This window comes from Rattus norvegicus, chromosome 3 (assembly GCF_036323735.1).
Source record: "Rattus norvegicus strain BN/NHsdMcwi chromosome 3, GRCr8, whole genome shotgun sequence".
NCBI lineage: Eukaryota > Metazoa > Chordata > Mammalia > Rodentia > Muridae > Rattus > Rattus norvegicus.
In genome coordinates, this window is record NC_086021.1 from 152,341,907 (window position 1) to 152,361,757 (window position 19,851).

Consider the following 19,851-nt stretch of genomic DNA (forward strand, 5'->3'; position numbering starts at 1 on the left):
CAACGCAAACCAAGCCAGAGGGACAAGCAGCAGCTCAACAGCCCTGGCTGGGGCAGGATAGAGGCTGCAGTGTCGGGATGAGCTTGTTCATCCTGGGAGTGTAGTGTTAGTTTCATACACGTGTCAATCACACTCTTCACAGTTATGCACTTCAGTGCATGTCATCGTTTTTCTTTTCAAGTATTTTCTATTTTAAATTTTTATTTTCTGCATATGAATATTTTGCCTGCAATACAAACCCATGCCTACAGAGGCGTTGGATCCCCTGGAAGTAGAACTGTTGACAGTTGTGAGTCAACCTGTGGGTGCTGGGGATTAAACCCAGGTCCTTTAGAAGAGCAGCAAGTGCCTTAACCACTGAGTCATCTCTCCAGTCCTGGCTTCTTTTTCCCAATTATGTATTTTTAAAACTCTAAAAAGTATCTAGGCATGGTAAATACCAACACGCAGGAGTCTGAGGCAGAAGATTGTTTCAAGTTTGAAGCCAACCTGGATGGCACAGCAAGGGCTAGGCCAGGATGACATCGCAAGTCCCTGTCATAACGAATCCAATTTTTATACCAGGAATGAGCAAAGGCAGTGTTATATTTCACTTTTTTTTCTTCTTTTTCTTTTTTTCAGAGCTGGGGACCGAACCCAGGGCCTAGCAAGCACTCTACCACTGAGCTAAATCCCCAACCCCTATATTTCACTTTTAATCTCATAGACCAAGTGTAACTTGGAAGGGTCTAAGACAGATAGAGAAGGTGATACATACTTCAGGAAGTCTGTCTCCCTCTGGATCCTCATGACCTCAGTGCTCGTCAGACTCTTCTGGCCAGTTATGTGTGCAAATCCAGGGGACTAAAATGGAGAGCACAGACAGGGACAGTGACACACATACAGTCTGGCTATGGGACAGGAGAAGTCCATTCAAAATTCATGTACCAACAGTCATGTTTTAAAACTGTCACAGGGAAAAGTCTTTGTACTTATTACTCTGAAATCAAAATAATTCATTAAGTGCTTTCTATTCATAAGTAAATGTATATATGTTATTTATAACAAAAGTTTAAAAAGAAGATATCTGAATTTACTATTAGACAGATCATATTTTAGAATTGGAAGACTTAAGTTGGTATCCATTTGTCTTAAGGGTAATATTTCTAGAAAACTCAAAAGGACTCATTTATACAAATAGTGTATTTGAATTAATTTTCTGTTTGGTGCAGAGAGGTCAAAAAACAAGATATTACGTGGTCCCTGTCCCTAAAGCACACTCCTCATATCTGTACAAAATAATTGAAATCTATGGACCTAGCAAGATAACAGACTTGTGCTGTGTGCCATGGGAATCTTGAAGAGGGAATATTCACACTTGTAGGCTCCTAGGAGAAGGGATCCTGAAAGTGGCAACAACCCAGACAGGCATGGGAAATGAGAAGAAGGTGTGTAAAGTAGACAGGAAACAAAAGGAAACACACTGGTACCATGGCAGGGCAGTGCATGGCTGGCCCATCCTGGGATGCATATGGCCTGGTGTGGACTACAGGATGGGACAGAAAGGATGCCCAAAAAAGAAAGATGAAGGAGAGAAGTTAGCCATGCTACTACTGATGGTAAAACACACTGGCATACAGCAGCCAATATCTCCTTGACATTCATAGTAACAACACTATGAGTTGTGCTATGCCATACCCATTCCATTGTATTTTTGTAATATTATTTTGAGACAGGGTCTTGCTATGTTGGCCACGTTTTGCTCCTGCCTCAGCCTCCTGAAGCCAATGATTAAAGAAGTAAACCACCACACTGAGCACATAACATCTTATTTGGATAAATCAATCTTTTTAAAAAAGTTATCAAAAGAACAAAGTAACTCCTGTCCTTTGTTAAACAATTGTTTAAGTCAACATTTTGTACATATACCTTCATTCTCTCCAAGTCATATGAAAACAAGCTGCAAGCAGTATTTTCCTTTGCCCTAAGTAGCTGAATGTGCATTTCCCAAGAATAACCATAAATCAAAGTCAGCAGAGGGTGACACTGCTATCTAGTCCACAGACCCACATTTAGACCCTGCTAGTTGTGCCAATTGTGTCCTTTATAGCTATGTGTTGTTTTCCTGGTCTAGGATATGATCTAGTATCATAGTTTGCATCTAGTTGTCATGTCCACTTTGTCACCTGTGATTTGAAGGGCTTTCTCGGTCTTCGTCATCTCTCTTCTTTCTTCCTTCCCCCTCCCTCCTTCCTTCCTGCTTTTCTTTGTTCTCTGTCTCTGTCTCTGTCTGTCTCTCTCTCTCTCTTTCTCTCTCTCATGTTTTTGGTTTGGTTTGGTTTGGTTTGGTTTGGTTTGGTTTTTTGAGACAGGGTTTCTCTGTGATGTGTCTGTCTTGGAACTTGATTTGTAGACAAGCCTGGCCTTGAACTCACAGAGGTGTTCCTGCCTCTGCCGCCCGAGTGCTAGGATTAAAGGCATGCACCACCACACTCAGCTTCTTCCTCTTTCTTGCCTTGACTATTTTTAAGGAGCAGTAGGTCAGCCAGATATCAGTGGTGCATGCCTGCAATGCCTGCATTCAAGAGGCAGGATCTATACCTGTGAGACCTCAATAAAACAGTCGAGAACTAGGTCATGGTTTGGAGAGAGACTAGGGGACATTACATGACGTGGGCTGGAAGGAGGAAAAGGAAGAAGAAAGCAATATGGTTATGCTTTAAAGTTTTTTAAAAAGAGGCAGATACAGGAGGATCACCACAAATTTGATGCCAGCCTGCATAGTTTCAGACCAGCCAGGACTAGATAGTGAGATTCTGTCTAAGAACAAAACAAGAAGAATATGACAGTTAGCTCATAGCAATTCATAGCTATGGCATGACCATGGAGTCTGGCTTTGTCTCATATTCCTGTGACTGGATGCAGACATGGATTTGGGGCACATCCTAGAGGAAGGGTGCTGTCCATGCAGCATGTGAGGGGTTGCAATACTCATCCTTGAGCGGATGCTGAAGCTCAAGCCATTTGATGTGAGTTCACATCAACAGTGTAGGCCCTAAAGCTTGGGGTTTCAACTTTCTTCTGTAGACAATGGGGAGCATTCAGAGCGGTTTTGTTATTGTTTTGGTGTTGGTCATTACTGTCATTCTTTATTTTTTTGATATGTTTTGTTACTGTTGTTCTTTGTTTAATGTTTTTATATTACATCAAGCATGGCCTATACTAGAAGTCATAAACTGGTGACTTATCTGCCAAAATATTGTGAGACAATGAATTTCACTCGCCATATGTGTGTGTGTGTGTGTGTGTTTCTCACACACTGGTTCAGGTTCTGGATTGATCCTCAGATTTTAAGCTAGGTTAGTAGACATGAAGATGCAGGTTTCTGGTTTCCATGCAAATTCATCAGGTGGCAACAGTGAACTGGAAGTCCTTGTCACTGGCTGTCTGCAGATGAAAATGACCTCTCTGGGTAGCTCTGGCATCCCGTATCAGCACAGAGCCCACAGACTTGGTACCCTCACCCTAAAGCTGGCTGTCACAGATTATTTATCTTCTACTTTGCTACCTGACCCTGAAATCAGTGTTAGGCCAGAAGGATGAATATTTAAAACGCAGATACTGGCCCCATGCCTAGAGTCTCTTTTTAGGGCTGGTGTGAGGCCTAAGAACATATGCTTCAAATGAACTTCTATGTGATTGTGATCATGCAAGTATAAAGAACCACTTTTGAGAACCACTGTGCTATCCCACCGCCCAGTTTGTCTTGTGCATTTCATTACTTTTTTTAATGTAGCTGGGTGGTGGTAGGTCATCCCTTTAATCCTGGCACACAGAAGACAGAGGCAGATGAATCTGAGTTCAAGGTCAGCCTGGTATTCAGATTAAGTTCCAGGATGGACAGGGCTACACAGAGAGACCCTGTCTCAAAAAACCAATTGTGTGACTATTTACTTGATTATTATTTACCTGCCTCAAGTCAGTTCCTAGCAAAGGAGCTCTATGAACAGGAAGGCTTTTCCCTTTGGACACAGTATTTCCAGAGCTGGGACACTGCCTGCAACATGGCTACAGTTTGAGAGTATGCTGGGAAGCATTAAGGTGCCTGAGGCATTTTGGCGACCCTAAGGAACTTCTGCTGGTGTTACCTGGGCCTGGTGAGTAGGCAGTCGAGCACTTGCTCCCTCATGGTAGGCTGGGATCTCCAGTGGACTCTCTGAGAAGCGAAGATCTTTCAGAGTTTTAGGGTCTGCTCTTTCTCCCACCTTGAGGTCTATAATTATATAAGAATATTGTTTTATGACATCATTATCATATAAAGCCATATGACTATGTCCTCATAGCTAAAACTTCCAGTAAAGGAGCGCATCACATTCTTTCCCTAGCAGCAAATACTATAATGTCGTCCTCCCTGAGCCAGTGAAATAAAACTGAGAAAGAAGTAATTGGCCCAGTCTAAGAAAATAAACTTCCTTGGTGCCTTCTACAACATTCCTGGTCAAACTTAAAAAACAGACCACACCAATGCAAAGTTAACAGGTAACGTTTTTTTAACAACAACAAAAAGAAACAAAGAAACAAAGACGCAAACAAACAAGAAGAAAAGAAACCCATGGCAGACTCTCTTTGCATGGCTATTGCTTATTTACTGAGGACTCCAGAACCTCAACAGACCCAAGTCACTTTGTTATTTTGTTGGGTTTTTTTTGTTTTGTTTTGTTTTGTTTTTTAGAAAAGAATTAAACAAACCCCCTCCAATACTAGTGTTGCTGTTGTTGGGTGCATGCATGCCACAGAGGACAACTTTTGGGAGTCAGTTGTCTCATCACACATGGGTTCCCAGGATTAAATCAGGCCATCAGGTCTGCACGGCAAACGCTTTTCTCTCACCTGATAAGCTATCCTGCTAGCCTACCAATGCATAAAAAGCAGGCTCGTGTTTTAGCCATCTCCTGAACACATTCTTTCTACATGCACCTTTGTCGTTTCCCAAGTAACCAAACCTGAATCTGTTCTGATGCTGACACTTCCTGTGCCCCTCAGATTTGCTTGGCTCTATCAAAACCCTGCTTTCGTGTAAGTTTTACCCCAACACCACCCATTCCTGAACCCAGTGGGTTTTTTTTTTCTTTCTTTGGTGAGGCATCCCATGGTTCCTTCAATATAATTATTCAATAAATCAAATTTATCAGTCTGCTTATCTCTCACAGTCTTGCTCTGTTAGCTAGAATAAAATAATAAAACAGATTGTAGTGTGCCTTCCTGGCTTTCTTATTTCAACACAGGGAACAGAAAGCATGCAGTGAACAAGCAGGAAGCTAGCTTAGTGGGCTTCCTTCTGCCTCACCGTACCTGCAAGCCGTCTAAGGTTAACGTTCCAAGTTGATTTATTTTCAGCATTCTTATACTTCTTCCTTAATTTTGGTCCGACAAACCCATTTTTTAATTCCTAGGAATGAAGAGATTACATGTTATTTGATTATATACATTTAGAGTATGAAACTTAGAAGTCATGGCAGAGACAATATCATGGTGAACACTTCTTACTTGAAAGGGATTATAGCAGTTTTTATAAAGCAATATCTGTTTCCTTTATAAACCCATGGCTTTGTGTCTGAATTATTTGCTGAGTCAGCATCTGGTTGGTTACCAGGTCAGGCAGCCAAGGCAGGAGACAGGACAGCACATGGATAGTGCCATTATCAGAGACAGTAATGTCAGAAGAGAAAAAAAAGAGTCAGAGGGGGAAAATAGGGTGGGGTCAGACCAAGACGACAAGCCTTACGCTCACTACCTGCCCAGATAGTGCTCCAAACACTCATCTCCTTGGTCTTCTTTTTGTGGACTCTGCCCTTTGTGACTCAGACTAGAGTCTGTGATGGCCCACTGATCATTACTGTGAGAACCACACTACAAGTCTGCCCCTCATGTACTCTGAACCCCCACAAACCTCTGTCACTCTCAACAAGTACCCACTGACTGAGACCTCTTGGTTGGTTGCCCACTCTCTGACCCTACTACCTGGATCACTGGTGCCAGCAACTCAGGACTAATGTTTCAAACATCCTTCCTGGGTATCAGATTAACTGTGCAAAGAAGTGCAGATTTGCAGGCTTTGTGGGGTGAAGTCTTAATAGAAGTCAATACGCACTGCAATGGTCCATTCCCCAAATATATACTCATTGCCCTCTCTTGCCTGCCCTACGCTATGCTAAAAAGTATGGTAGGCTTGCTTACTCTTATCTCGGAACTTATAAATGGAAAAGGCTGACAAGAACGCACATGCTCAGATCACTTTTCCCCACAGAAGACAAAATGCAGGGATAGAGAAGATGCAAACAGCTTATTTATCTGAGGTTTATGCAGAGTTCACAAACAAAACACACAAGCTGGGTGGACACAGAAACTGATTCTTGGGTGGCAGCATAATGGTCTCGATCACAGATAGTCACTTCAGACACTTGAACACAGGCAGTGACCGTGCTGTGTCAGAATTTTGGTCTTAGAAGAAGGTTTGACCAAGTCTGGGCATCGTGAAGACTCTTCACAATGGCTAATACTTAATCATGAAGATCTGACTATGAGTAGAAGTGCTGTAGTGAAAGGGAAGATGTACCCACTGCGCAAGAAAGGATGACAATATAGTAACAACCTAAAGACTCAGAGGCTTCATTACTTGCCTGCTTTGAAAACCCCTTGAGAGCATCTTCTCCATGGTCCTCAGAAGACACCATCTTCGGTGGTTCATAGTCCACCTGAAACACCTTTGTCACAATCCCACTCTGTCTGCAGTCTCTGAAAATCGTATCAAAAAGGAAAGAGTATAATCTACAAACATTCAGGTGGCTACCTGTTATGAGGCTAAAGCTCCTTAATGTGGCCACTAAATTTGTTACATTTTAAGTTGGAAAGGTTAAGATATACTTCCAGCTAAGGAGACTTAGGGGGTGAGAGGTTGGGGTAATGCCAGCCTTCAGCAGTGGCTATGGTATTCTAGAGCCTGCTCCTACCCAGTGGTGTTCACAGAGCCCAGGCCAGTGTGCAGTCCTCCTCATCTATCCTGGCTCCTTGCAGTGGCCTGAATGCTCAGTGTAGTGCTTCAGCTCCAAGGAGCTCAAACCCACAGAAGTGGTTGCATTTTTGATATCCCCACTTAGAGCTGCTCTGGATCTTCAAGAATATTCCTGGAAATCCAGGCATAGAGGTACATATCTGTAATCTCAGCATCAGAAAGCTAGGGTAAGAAGATCCCTCCAAGCTCAAGACTAGCCAGTGCTATATAGCAAGCCCTTGCCCCAAAAACGATTTCCAGGAGACATGTACAGCCCCTCTGCTTTCCCCTTCTGTTGGTCCTATATGGCGTGGAGAAGCTCTCCTATAATCCAACGATAAAAATAAATGCAACAGGGACTGGAAAGAAGGCTCAGTGGGTAACAGCATTGGCTGCTCCTCCAAAGGACCTGAATTAAATTCCACCCATCCATATGGTGGCTTACAGCTGTCTGCAATCCCAGCTTCAGGGTATCTGATGCCCTTCTCTGGCCTTTAAGGGCACTGTATGCATGTGGTAAACAAGTAGGTAAAACTCTCTTAACATGTAAAATAAAAATAAAACATAAAATAAAATAAAAATACAACACAATCAACACTCCAAGGGCACAGACAATTGATAGCTTATTAATAAAAGGCTAGCAGAAATCTCTAATAAAAAGGTTAAAGTGATTTTCTGAAAGGACCATAGCTGTTTTTAAAATGGACCTGATATGAAGTATCTTCCTTATAATTATTTCTGGTCTTTTTCTATTTACCTGACATTGATCATGAAATACATGCTATTTGTATCTAAAATGTAATTAAGTATTTATATTTAAAATGTTCAATGACCTTGTTCTTGAGTTCCCTTTAAAAAATAAAGTAGCATTTATTTCTATTATTGTCATTTTAATAACATGGATGAATACAAGGTTTGTGTGGGTGTATACCCAGCACTTGTAATCCTTGGACCTCCAGCATTCAGCGCCATGGATTTGGGTGCTGTTGCTGTCCTACTTTGGTTCTCTCCTGTTGGGATAAAACTCCAAGACCAAAACAACTTGGGGGAGGAACAGGCTTATTTGGCTGATAGTTTATGCCCACCATTGAGGGAATTTAGGGCAGGAGCTAAAGGCAGCAACCTGGAGGCAGGAGCTGAAGAAGACTGAAGGAGTGCTGTTTACTGGCTTGCTTCCCATGGCATGCTCACCTACCCTTATACAACCCAGGAAGGTGAGCTGGGCCCTCACACAATCAGTGGTAAAGAAAATACCCCCTACAGACTCGCCAAAGATCGATATGACGGAGAGTTAACACATACATGCGCACGCACGAGTGCGTGGGCACGTACACACATACACACACACACACACACACACACACACACACACACAAAACTAATCTTCACATAATGTCCTAAGGACATTATGTAAGGGTTCTGATTTCTCAGCATATCAATGGCACTGGATATCGTCAACTTGTTGACCACTTGATTGCAGTTGGTTTTACTCTCTGTAGATACTTACTTGAGATGCTCCTTGTGTCTTAGGATCTGGGTTGGCTACTACAACTAGAACCAAATTAATGACTGAAGAAAAAGAAATACTAGAAGTGGTGATTCACACTTTTAGTCCCAGTACTTGGGAAGCAGAGACATGCTGATTTATGTGAGTTCAAGGCCGGCCTGGTCTGCAAAGTGACCAAGGGCACAGCCAGGGGCTACACAGAAAACAACAACTGTCCCAGAAAACAACAAACAAACAAACACCCAAAAGAACAAACCAGAAGTGACCAATGAAAGTAGCCATAGGCTCACAGATTTGGCCACTGGGGAGTGGCTCAACTTAAAAGATTAGGTGGTGTGGCCTTGTTAGAGGGAGAGTATCACTGGGGGATGGGCCTTGAGGGTTCAAAAGCCCATGCCAAGCCCAGAGTCTCTGTTTATGGATAAGGATATAGTTCTGAGCTACTGTGCCAGTGTCTGCCTGCATGCTTCCCGCCATGATAGTGGACCAAACCTCTAAAGCTGTAAGCAAGACCCCAATTAAATGCTTTCTTTGATAAGAGCTGCCATGGTCATGGTGTCTCTTCTTAGCACTAGAACACTAAGACAGATGGCATAGAGGTGCTGTAATGCTGACTGCTGGTAGGATCTAGACTCATATCAGAAACAAGCCCTGGGCATTCTGTGAGATTTCTAGATTGGGTTGAGATAGGTAGATTCGCCCTGGATGTGGGCTGGGGTACTGCACGTCAATAAAGAAACATGTGGTGAGCTCCTGCATTCCCAACCCCCTACCACCATGCTTCCTGATTGCAGATGCAATGTGAACTGCTGTCTCATGATCCTGTTGCCATGGATTCCCTTCTCTGATGGACCATACCCTCAAATTGTGAGCCAAAATAAACCCTTGCTTCCTCTGTTGCTTTTGTCAGGTATTTTCATCATGGCACTAAGAAAAGTAATACAGGTGTCATAGGGTCAACTTTCCATGTCCTTGTTCCACCATTCCTAGCACATAGCACTTGTTCTCGTGCTCCAACATGGTTGACATCCACATTCCAGACACTGGAAAGCAGAGCCCACTGTCTCCCTTTAAAGACAGCCTGGAAGTTTCTCATGTCACTTCTACATGAGCCACGGCCTGGTGATATACTCGGACCTATCTTTAAGGGAGATTAGGAAGTGCCTATTAGGCAACCATGTACATAGTTAAAATTGACAGGGGCCATTCTCTTAGAAGGGAGAAGCAGACGTTGGGGCTGGGAGACCCTCTGTCATATCACTATCAGTCTTGAGTATCTGTGGGATGCTTTAAATGCCACTATGACTTACATGCTCTGAAAACTCACGGTGGAACATAGCTTCCTACTGTTTACATGCCTGAGCATTGTGGATCACTCCCAGCCATGACTCAGGCTAATCTGCCTGGCACTCACCACTTCTGAACATCAATCACCCACTTTCTTTGAATTCTTTGCCTGCCTTGTTCTTGTTGACTTTTAGATTGATCTCTGATGTATTTTACTTGTGCTTCAGTAATTTCTCAGATTCCATATATTTCTAAAAAATTGATAAAGTCTTTGAAACTCTAGGCAAATAAATGTCCCCAAAGTCTTAAAATTCTTTAGGTAAAATCAAAAATATAAAACATTAATTCTAATATAGTTGAGAAATACTTAACACAATATAGAGGTTTTAAGCTGTATTTTAGAAGGTAAAAATCTCATAAGTATGAACTTCATCTAAATAACAATATCTGAACTGCGGTGTTAAAAACATAACAACACACTTGGCTTTCTATGTTCAGTGACTACTTCTGTGTTTGGTGCCTGGAGGGACTCACATCACTTAAACATGAAAGCAAAGCTGCAGCTTCTGTCTGACCACTGTAAGATGATCTATCCATGAACTACGTCATTCACCTCAGCTGTCCTTAGCACAGTCTCTAAGGCTCCTGAAGGGGCCTTCAGACTCACACTGAGGTCACACTGGTTCTCAGCTACTTGTTCCAATCCTTTAAGGACCCTGTTATCTCTCTACCACAGACAGCCCTGTCCTTGGAGACCCAGGTAAGGCATTTGCCCACAGAATCTATTTAGCCCAGAATAGCCCCAAGGTCAGCTTAAACTGCATCATAGGCAGCTGCCCCCAAAAGAATTAGGTTTGAGAATAGAGTTATAAATCTTACTCACAGCCTAAGATGTATTTGAAACACTTATATACTTCTGTTAGGGCTCAGCTTAGTAACCTTAAATATGTGTGTACCAACATAAATTATACCCAGCATAAATGCCATCTCTGGGTACCATTAGCTCCACAAATACTATCCTATTACAGAAATTATTTAATCCTAACCTGGGGTTTCTACCTCGCCCTTTAGTTCCCAGATGAAAGACATAAACAGCCTTTATGTTTACAATAAGCCTTAAACAGCACAAGAGCTGGGCAGATACCGCCCCTCCACACTATTAGAATCTATTGATAACCCCAAGTTATTATGATTTACTATTACTATGTTTCAGCTGGGCTGCTCTCAACTCCAAGTGGCCAGCCCTCAGGGCCATGCTTTTATAGCCCACCTAACCCAGCGGGCCTTCTCCTTCCTTCTCCTGCACCTTCTTCTCCTATGGTTCTCCTCCAATCCCTAAACCTTGAAACCTAAACCCCACCTGTCTCTTCTGCCCAGCTATTGGCTGTTGGCATCTTTATTTACCCATGAGAAATAACTTGGGGGACAGGGTCACTTAGCATCTATGGGCAGACCCTCTCATCTTTGGGGCAGGCAGTCTTGGGGGCCCAATATTGGCATTAGAACAGAAGCAGCACAAGGCCAACCCACTACTATCCTTTCCATGAAATACCAGGCTTAAAGACCTTGGGTGTAGCACAGGTTATAACATGTCTTCCAAGAATGGGCAAGGTCCTGGGTTCAAACTTCAGCATTACAAAACAGAATCTTCTGTATGACTACAGGGAAATTACAAAGCTGGGTCACTGGGAATTCACAATTTGGTTTGGGTTGAGTCTTCTTAGTTGAAAACTATTAAAATTTGGGGCTAGATAACTCTTTTTCACAGGGGCTGTCCTCTGCATTATAAAGTGACCAGCTGCAAGTCTACCCATTAAACACTAGATGCTAGTAGCAAATAAGACTCATAGTGGCACCCAAATTTTTCTTTGCATATGTGCACACAGTGTATGTACATGCTTACGTGTGTATCTGTGTGGATATGAGTTACATGCACGAGTGTGCGTGTGTGGAAGCTATAGATGGGGTCAGGTGTCTTCCTTTATCACTCTCCATTTTGTTCATTTTATTTACTGTGTGTGCATAAGTGCGTGCAACATAGGAAGTAGGAGACAATGGACCACAGCATGCATGAAGAGGTCAGAGCACAAGTTTCTGAAGTTGGTTCTCTCCTCCCATCTTATTCTGAGGGAGGGGTGGCCCTGTGATTTCTGAGATATGTACCCCAGCCTACTTGGCCTGGAAGCCTCTGGCCAATTCACCTATCATTCCCTGCCATCCCATTGTAGGAAGGAGTACTGGGATTACAGGTTATTAAATGGCACTCAGATTTTGACATGGATTCTGGAAACCAAACTCAATCATCATGCTTGTGCCACAAGCATTTTTATCCATTGGGCCATCTTCCCCAGAGTGCGCTCTCTCTCTCTCTCTCTCTCTCTCTCTCTCTCTCTCTCTCTCTCTCTCTTCTTCCCTCCCTCTTTCTCTTTCTCTCCCTCCCTCCCTCTCATTGATTTGTTTGTTTGCTTTTTAAGACAAGGTTTCTCTGTGGAGCCCTGTCTGTCATAGAACTTACTTCTAAGTTTGGCTGGCCCCAAACTTAGAGACCCACCTGCCTTTGCCTTCCAACTGCTAGGATTAAAGGCATTAACCACTAAGTCTGGCCTCCACTTTCTTTTCTTTAAGAGGAGTCACTCACTGAACCCAGGGCTCACCTATTCGGCTATGCTGGCTGGTCAGTGACTGCAGAGATCTGCCTGTGTCTGCTGCCATATACAGCCAGGGATACAGGTACTTGTCTGGCTTTTAAGTGGGCATAGCTGGCACTTAACCCACTGAGCCATCTTCCCAGTCCCCCAAAAGATTTTCTGACATTACCATATATATCATGGGAGAGGAATTATGCCCAGAGAACCTTGACTTTAGGAACATAAAAGAATTAACTCACATTTTATTCACCTAGCACAAACTCCTGAATTCTAAGACTTGAGTCAGATCTGAAATTCTAGTAGCCTCAGAAATGAGGACTAACATAAGGAAAATGAAAGTCAGAAGGCCACCTGAACAAGGTCACACTGACTGTTTATTAATGATTAAGTAGGATTAAAATCTTCAAATCTCTGTGGTGATAATCTTGTCAACTCAATTGGATTGAGACAGGCCTAAAGGATTAGTAAGGCACACTCGGGGGATGTCTGTGTGCTGTGTCTTGACTTAATTGGTAGATTATCCCTGGACAAATCCATATGATGGTACTATTGGACATAGTGAAAAGCAGGAGAGACCTCTGGGGGAAGCAGGTCACCAGAAGGCACATCCATAGAGACTACAGCTTGCCCTGACCCTTTCCTGTAGCCACATATTCTTTTCTTCCTATATTCCCATATTCTTTTTTTTTTTCCCTTTCTGGTAGCCATAATATGACTGTCTCTCTTCTACTCATTTTCCACCCTGATGGGTTAACACCTCTGAAATTATGATTCAAAATAAGCCTTTCCTTTTCATTGGTCTTCAGGTATTTGGGTCATAGCAATACAATGTAGCGAGTACAGTTCCCAAGTTCTATATTCTTTCTACAGGTTCAGCTACTTCTCCCAGGCTCTCCCTGCCTTTGCTGCCTGTGGATGTGGCATTCAGGTCTCTTCACTGCACTGCCTCCTGAACAGGGTCCCTACACAGCAAGCTTGCATGGTGCCCTCCTTGTTTTACCAACCCTTTTGGAAAACTTGGGGTCCTTCACGAGTCTACTGAAGAAAATAATTATTCTCAGAGGAATCTGAGCCCCTGAAGTATTCACTTGCTCTGAAAGCTCACACTGGAATTCTGTTGTAGCAAGTTCTTTCCAGATGACACATTCTACCTTGGAGGGAGGTTTATTGAGACTTAGGGTATTAAAGGGAGTCGAAACATTCATCCTGCATGGAGCTGATAAACTCAGGAGAGTAAACAACTCAGTGGCTTCAGAAGTCCCCCAAACCAACTAGATTTACTAGGTCTAGTCCCGCCTTCCCCAAGTTTACATACGAAGTAAGGACTGGGGAGGGATGCTCTCAGATGAGCAAAGCTGCTCAAAAGAGGGCGCAAACCAGCTAAACCACTTGGAAGAGGCAGAGGCCAGCAGAGCTGCCTGGAAGAGACACTTTCTTTCTCTGCCATGTCAAGATACTTGCAAGTTTGGTCTTAAAGTAGGATGCAGGGATCCAACTTTTGTGGTCTGGAACCCATGCTGGGGTGAGCATTGGGTAGTTCAGCTGTCTTTGAGTCATTTCTGTTGTTTTAAGAACTCCCCGAATACACACTCATATTCTTGGGGGTAACCCCATAAATCCTACTGTTTCGTCAAGTTTGGTAGCAGCTTTACTTTGGTCTGTGTTTTGTTCCCCATCTGGGGTGAGCAGATGCTTGTTCACAGCCACTACTTTGTCACAAACCACCACCCATAGTTCCAGTTTTTGTTCCTGCTTGGCTTAATATTTTGTGACTCCTACATAGGTCAGTGGTAGAGAAGGGAAATTGCACAATCACTCCTAACACATGACAAAATACATTGGTGAGAGATAGGATGCTGTTGATCCTAAGACTTTTAAAGAAGCAGAGGGTGAGTAGACTCTGGGATTAGATCGCCAGTGTAGGCCATCAATCTTTGACAACACCCTCCCCTTCCTGGCATGTTCCCTAGTTCTTTACCCTTCTTGTCCAACTGTGTTCTTCACACACACACACACACACACACACACACACACACACACACACACACACGGTGGGGGGGTAGTAAATAAGTAAATGTAAGAAAATAAATCAAGGCCAGGCACAGTGGTGCACACCTTTTAGTCTCAGCACTCAGGAGGCAGTCAGATCTCTGTGAATTCAAGAGCAGCCTGGTCTACAGACTGAGTTCCAGGAGAGCCAAGGTACACAGAAAAACCCTGTCTCAAAAAACAAAACCCAAATATAAATGAATAAAAAAACTCCTGAGAAAGAAAATGGGAGTGGGAAAAAAAAGATTTAGGAAAATAGTGGCTAATGGCCTCCAAGTTGAAATGGAATTTTGAACAAGTTTAAATGAGCTTTGAACATCATTTAAATCAACAGAAAATGAAATAAAGAATGATGTCCCATCCCAGGGGATAAAAGAGCCATGCACAAAACAGCACTTCCTTAGAGCAAAAGGAAGCTCTTGAGAAAGCGCTTCTTCCCTGGAATTACAATGTGGAATTTGAAATAAAAATATTATTAATATAGGTAACATTTATTGAGCTATATACTTAAGATTTATGGACTTTACACCTCAATAAAATGCAATATATATATTGTATACATATGTATATATATAAATGTATATATACATATACTGAAATTGGTGTAACTTTGTCATTAATGGCCTTCTAACACATTGATTCTCCCAAGAAGAACTGAATAAATTTAGAATACAATGTAGCTGGGAGTGCATGTCTTTAATCCCAGCACACAGGAGGCAGAGGCAGGTGGATCTCTAAGTTTGATGCCATCCTGGTCTATAGAAAAAGTTCCAAGACCACCAGAGCTACATAGAGAAGCCTGTCTATAGCATATCTCTATTAGTATATCTATACATCTGCATATCTACATTAGTGAGACGCTACCATGCTTGTTTGCCTACCATGCTCTTAACTTACTTAGAGACAGCGACAGCTTTAACTTGGATTTTTCCATCAGGCAGAGCAATAGGTTTTATATATTTAAATGTATTATTTTCACCAGAACCAACTTTCTTTAGGAAGTCAGGTTTGCTGCCATCCAGGGTGTAATATATGTTGACGTCTGGGGTGTCTGAAAAATCAGAACAGGAAACCATAATTAGTACTGAAATGACAAGTCCTTGTATACCTATAGTCGGTTAAAGAGAACACACACGCAGTAAGTGAATGACGACTGTTATTTGTGCTAACATAGTACTCTGTGTGAATGAGCTCACTTCATCTATTCATTTAATATTACTGTATGCAGTAGGCCCTGATTTGTACCCATTCTACTGGTGGCAACTGAGTACCTGAGAGATTAATGAACTTGATAAGAAACAAAGGATTTCCAGCGCTCACACAGTTGCTCACAACTGTCTGTAACTCTAGTAGTAAGGAATCCAATGTCCTCTTCTGGCCTCAGTAGATACCAGGCATGTGGTACACCAGCATGCATGTAGGCAAAACACCCATGCATATAAAATAAAAATATAAATATTCTGAAGAAAGAAAACGGGAGTAGGAAAAGGAAAGTGACTAATGATCTCCAAGTTGAAATGGCAGTAGCTCTGAACATCTTTTTTTTTTTTTTAGAGCAGAACTTCCAGTAGTAGTCGTCTTCAGACACACCAGAAGAGGGCATTGGATTCCATTACAGATGGTCGTGAGCCACCATGTGGTTGCTGGGAGTTGAACTCAGGACCTCTGGAAGAGCAGTCAGTGCTCTTAACCACTGAGCCATCTCTCCAGCCCCTCTAAGTCTTTTAATATAAATATTTGTTCATGTCTTATCTATAAAACTTCTTTACACTGACATTTACATTACTTACATCTATATACACATATAAGCAGATTTAATAATAAGTGCTATCTACTACTTTGTTTCTAATATCTAATATCCAATATCTCTACTTTGTAATAGTTAAGATTTATTTTTTAAAAGATTTATTTATTGTATATATGTGAATATACTACACTGTAGCTGTCTTCAGACACACCAGAAGAGGGCATCGGATCCCATTACAGATAGTTGTGAGCCACCATGTAGTTGCTGGGAATTGAACTCAGGACCTCTGGAAAATCAGTCGATGCTCTTAACCGCTGAGCCATCTCTCCAGCCCCAAGACTTATTTTTTTTTTAACATCGTTATAAGCTAATAATAGATATTATGTTAAATCAAATTCTCTTCTTTCCTTTCCATATGTGTACACATTTTTATCTCTATTTCGAGGACCCTGAAGGGTCTCATAAGGAAGCACAGATTGGCCTCAGAGTCACTGTTCTCCTATCTTGGCCTCCCCAGGGTTGGCATCAGAGGCTTCACATAACCACCTCTTTTGCCCACTGGGTTATTATTCTCTGTGGCAACTCTGTTTATTTGACATTTAAATATTAGAGTATAGAGACCCCTATCATTCATGCCATCAATTTTCAATAATACCCCTACTTCTTCTAAGAGTTATAAGTTCATATGTCTAAATTATTAAACACATTAGCCTTTCAGATAAAAGAGAGCATGGTACAATATATGGTTCATTCTTCAAAATCTTTGACTAAGCAGTCCAGAAATATCTCTATAAGTGCAGATAAACAAGTTTTATACATTTAAACCATCAGAATTAGGTAGATATTTATGTAATTGGAATCTAAACATCTCAATGCAAGTACTTTATATAGCTTATTTATGAAACGTCTTTAGGTGGATTATATATAAACATCTACACAGATTTAATAGTTGAGGTTTTTTATGAGCTAAGTCTTGCATGCCCCAGATAAACCAACTCAATATAGCAGTGGATAGGTACTAGTACACAGTTACTCATTTAATCCTCCAAGTGCTCCTGGTGGTAAGTATGGTTGTCCCATCTTAGCATGAGGACACTGACACTCAGAAAAATTGAGTAATGGGCCCAAGGCCGGCAAGGTTGTCAAACCGGAATTCAATCTCTATTTATACCAGAAAAAAAAATCTGTATTTTGTAGGTCAAATTTATTATCTCAGCAAAGTAATAAGCATCCTGAGAAAGGTTGGGAATACAACTGGATATCTCACCTTGACTCGGGTGAGTCAAGAGGGTGTTGCCACTAGCAACCTGTTTGTCTCCTGGCTGAGACAGGAGGTTTGCTGCAAGTTCAAGTTCAGCTGGGCTATGTATTGAATTCAAGGCTGATCTTGGTCACATAAGATCTCATCTCATGATAAACAAACACATACATGCCACTCTACGAATCACCAAAGAACAACACTTTCAATATATGGAAGATTTGCAAACTTCTAAAGCCCCAATATAGAAAACATGCAAAGATATTAGTAACACATGAACACAGAGTATGACGGTGTTATTTTAAATAATTGAAAATGCATGTGATTCCTACCGGATTTCATTTCCAAAAGAGTATTGGTATCAATTTCATGGTTAGCTTTTCCAGGCTGAGGCACTCGCAGTGGTATGATCTGAGGGGCACACACTGAACCAGCAGTCATGTTCTCTCCTTATATAAAAAGATAGATTTAAAAATTCCATCATGAACCTATTCCCGAACATGAAAACTACAGAGTGCTACGTATTTTAAATGGAGGAAGCCAGTAAAGCCTAAAGAACAGATCATTGATATGCCACCTACAGATAATGCCCCATTTAATGAATGAAATCTTTACATTTTAGCTGTATGTTTGCTCTTGAGGTCTGGAGTTGGATATTCAGCTAAATACTTTACATCTCATAAAGGCAAGCAGTCAAATTCAATAGGAGACTGGAGCTGCTTTAAAAGGGCAGGTTAATGGATGAGGCAGAGCAGAATCCACCACTAATGCTCTGAGCTCACTTCCCTCGAGATCATTCACTCTTCACTGCCTTCAGCAAGGGCACACATACACACTCACTCTCCTGACTTCAAGGCAACTCATTACATAAGGGGAGCGAGTAACTCTGCACATAGCATGAATTATTTAGAGCCAAATCTTAAAAGAAGTTCTAAGCCCCACAGTCTTACCTTTGCCACTGCAGTGTATTGTATTTTGGAAATATACTGCAAAGACTGCAGAGCATCTGTTCGCAATAGAAAGGAAGTTGACATGGCTATAAACCAACAGTTTCCTATTCGCTCTACTGTTTTGTAAATAGCAGTACAGAGACGTTATGGGTCTTTTCACTGAAGTGGGAGGAGTCCTCTTAATCCAGTATTTGCATTTTGCACTGCTGTTTCAATGATTATGGCTACACAATTATTCAATTATAATGTACACATTCATCTTACTTTTATAATCAACATTTTGCATCCTCATTTTTTCCAAGACAAATAATATAATGCCCTGGCTGTCATGGAGCTTGATCTGTAGACCAGGCTGGCCTCCAATTCACAGAGATCCACCTGCCTTTGCCTCTCAAGCGCTGGGGTTAAAGGCATGTGCTACCATGCCTGGCTTACTTAAATTTTTTCATTTAACAATTTGTTGTTCAATGGTGAGGTTATAGTTTTGTTTTTTAAGTTTGGTAGACGGAATTATGATAATGTTGCTGCGAACATCTTTGCGTTTTGACATATCTTGTTCTGGAAAGTGGGATAATTAGATTTAAAAGACGAATTTATGATAGTTCCAGATTGAGGGCCAAGCATAAAAACTACAGCTATCTGACCCTTCATAAATGAGGCTGGTTGTAGAGGGATTTACCAACCTTCACATTTCCCTTCGATTGAGAGTCAATTAAAATAAAGATAGCTGAAAACTAGATTCTAATAAACACCGATGGTTAGAGACTGAGGTGCTCACGGTTAGCTATTAGCTGCTCTTGGAAATCTGGGGTGGTCAATGGACCATCACGAGACAGAGATGGCTGATTCGCTAGGTCCACACTGCAGCCTGGTGTCGGTGTCATGCCACCAGCATCTCCCAGCATCCTTCACCTGAACCAACCTCCTCGCTGCCCAAACCAAGACCCAGACCCGCGTCATGTCCTGGCCTTGCGAGGCAGTCAGAGACGCCTAGATTCCTCCCAACCCAGTGAGAGGTGCCCTTCTCCTCACCTTCCTCCAGCCTCAAGGACAGAGATAAGGACCCCCGACGCACGTCCACTGCCGCCAACCGGGTGTCTAGACTCTCACCGCCTCACGACTGCTCCTCCGCAGCAGCTTGCGTTACCACAGACGCTGCGGACCGCGCCCCGCCCACCAGGAGCCGAGCAGATGATTGGCAAGGAAATCGACTTCCTAGCAACCAGCCCTGCCCTTGTCTCTGGCTGCAGCCTCCGTCTGGTACCCGCCCCCAGCTCCTTCTGCGACACTTTCTTTTAGGTGTCCAAGAATATGCCTTCTCAGCGGCTGGAAGAGACTGAAGAAGGGGACCTCACTCAGCTCACTGGAGCCAGAG

The 19,851-nt window shown here is 42.3% G+C and overlaps 1 protein-coding gene across 1 annotated transcript in view; it reads right to left on the minus strand.

Moving 5' to 3' along the window:
* Dzank1 (double zinc ribbon and ankyrin repeat domains 1) overlaps nucleotides 1–19,642 on the minus strand; it is a 52,321-nt gene extending 32,679 nt beyond the window's left edge. The window contains exons 1-7 of the mRNA NM_001427722.1: nucleotides 19,509–19,642; nucleotides 17,859–17,975; nucleotides 15,419–15,572; nucleotides 6,660–6,774; nucleotides 5,332–5,428; nucleotides 4,128–4,252; nucleotides 758–843 (exon numbers count right to left, since the gene is read on the minus strand). Coding sequence (NP_001414651.1) covers nucleotides 758–843; nucleotides 4,128–4,252; nucleotides 5,332–5,428; nucleotides 6,660–6,774; nucleotides 15,419–15,572; nucleotides 17,859–17,967 — 686 coding nt within the window. The 5' untranslated portion in view covers nucleotides 17,968–17,975; nucleotides 19,509–19,642. The remainder of the gene's footprint in view (nucleotides 1–757; nucleotides 844–4,127; nucleotides 4,253–5,331; nucleotides 5,429–6,659; nucleotides 6,775–15,418; nucleotides 15,573–17,858; nucleotides 17,976–19,508) is intronic.
* Nucleotides 19,643–19,851: the final 209 nt, after the last annotated feature.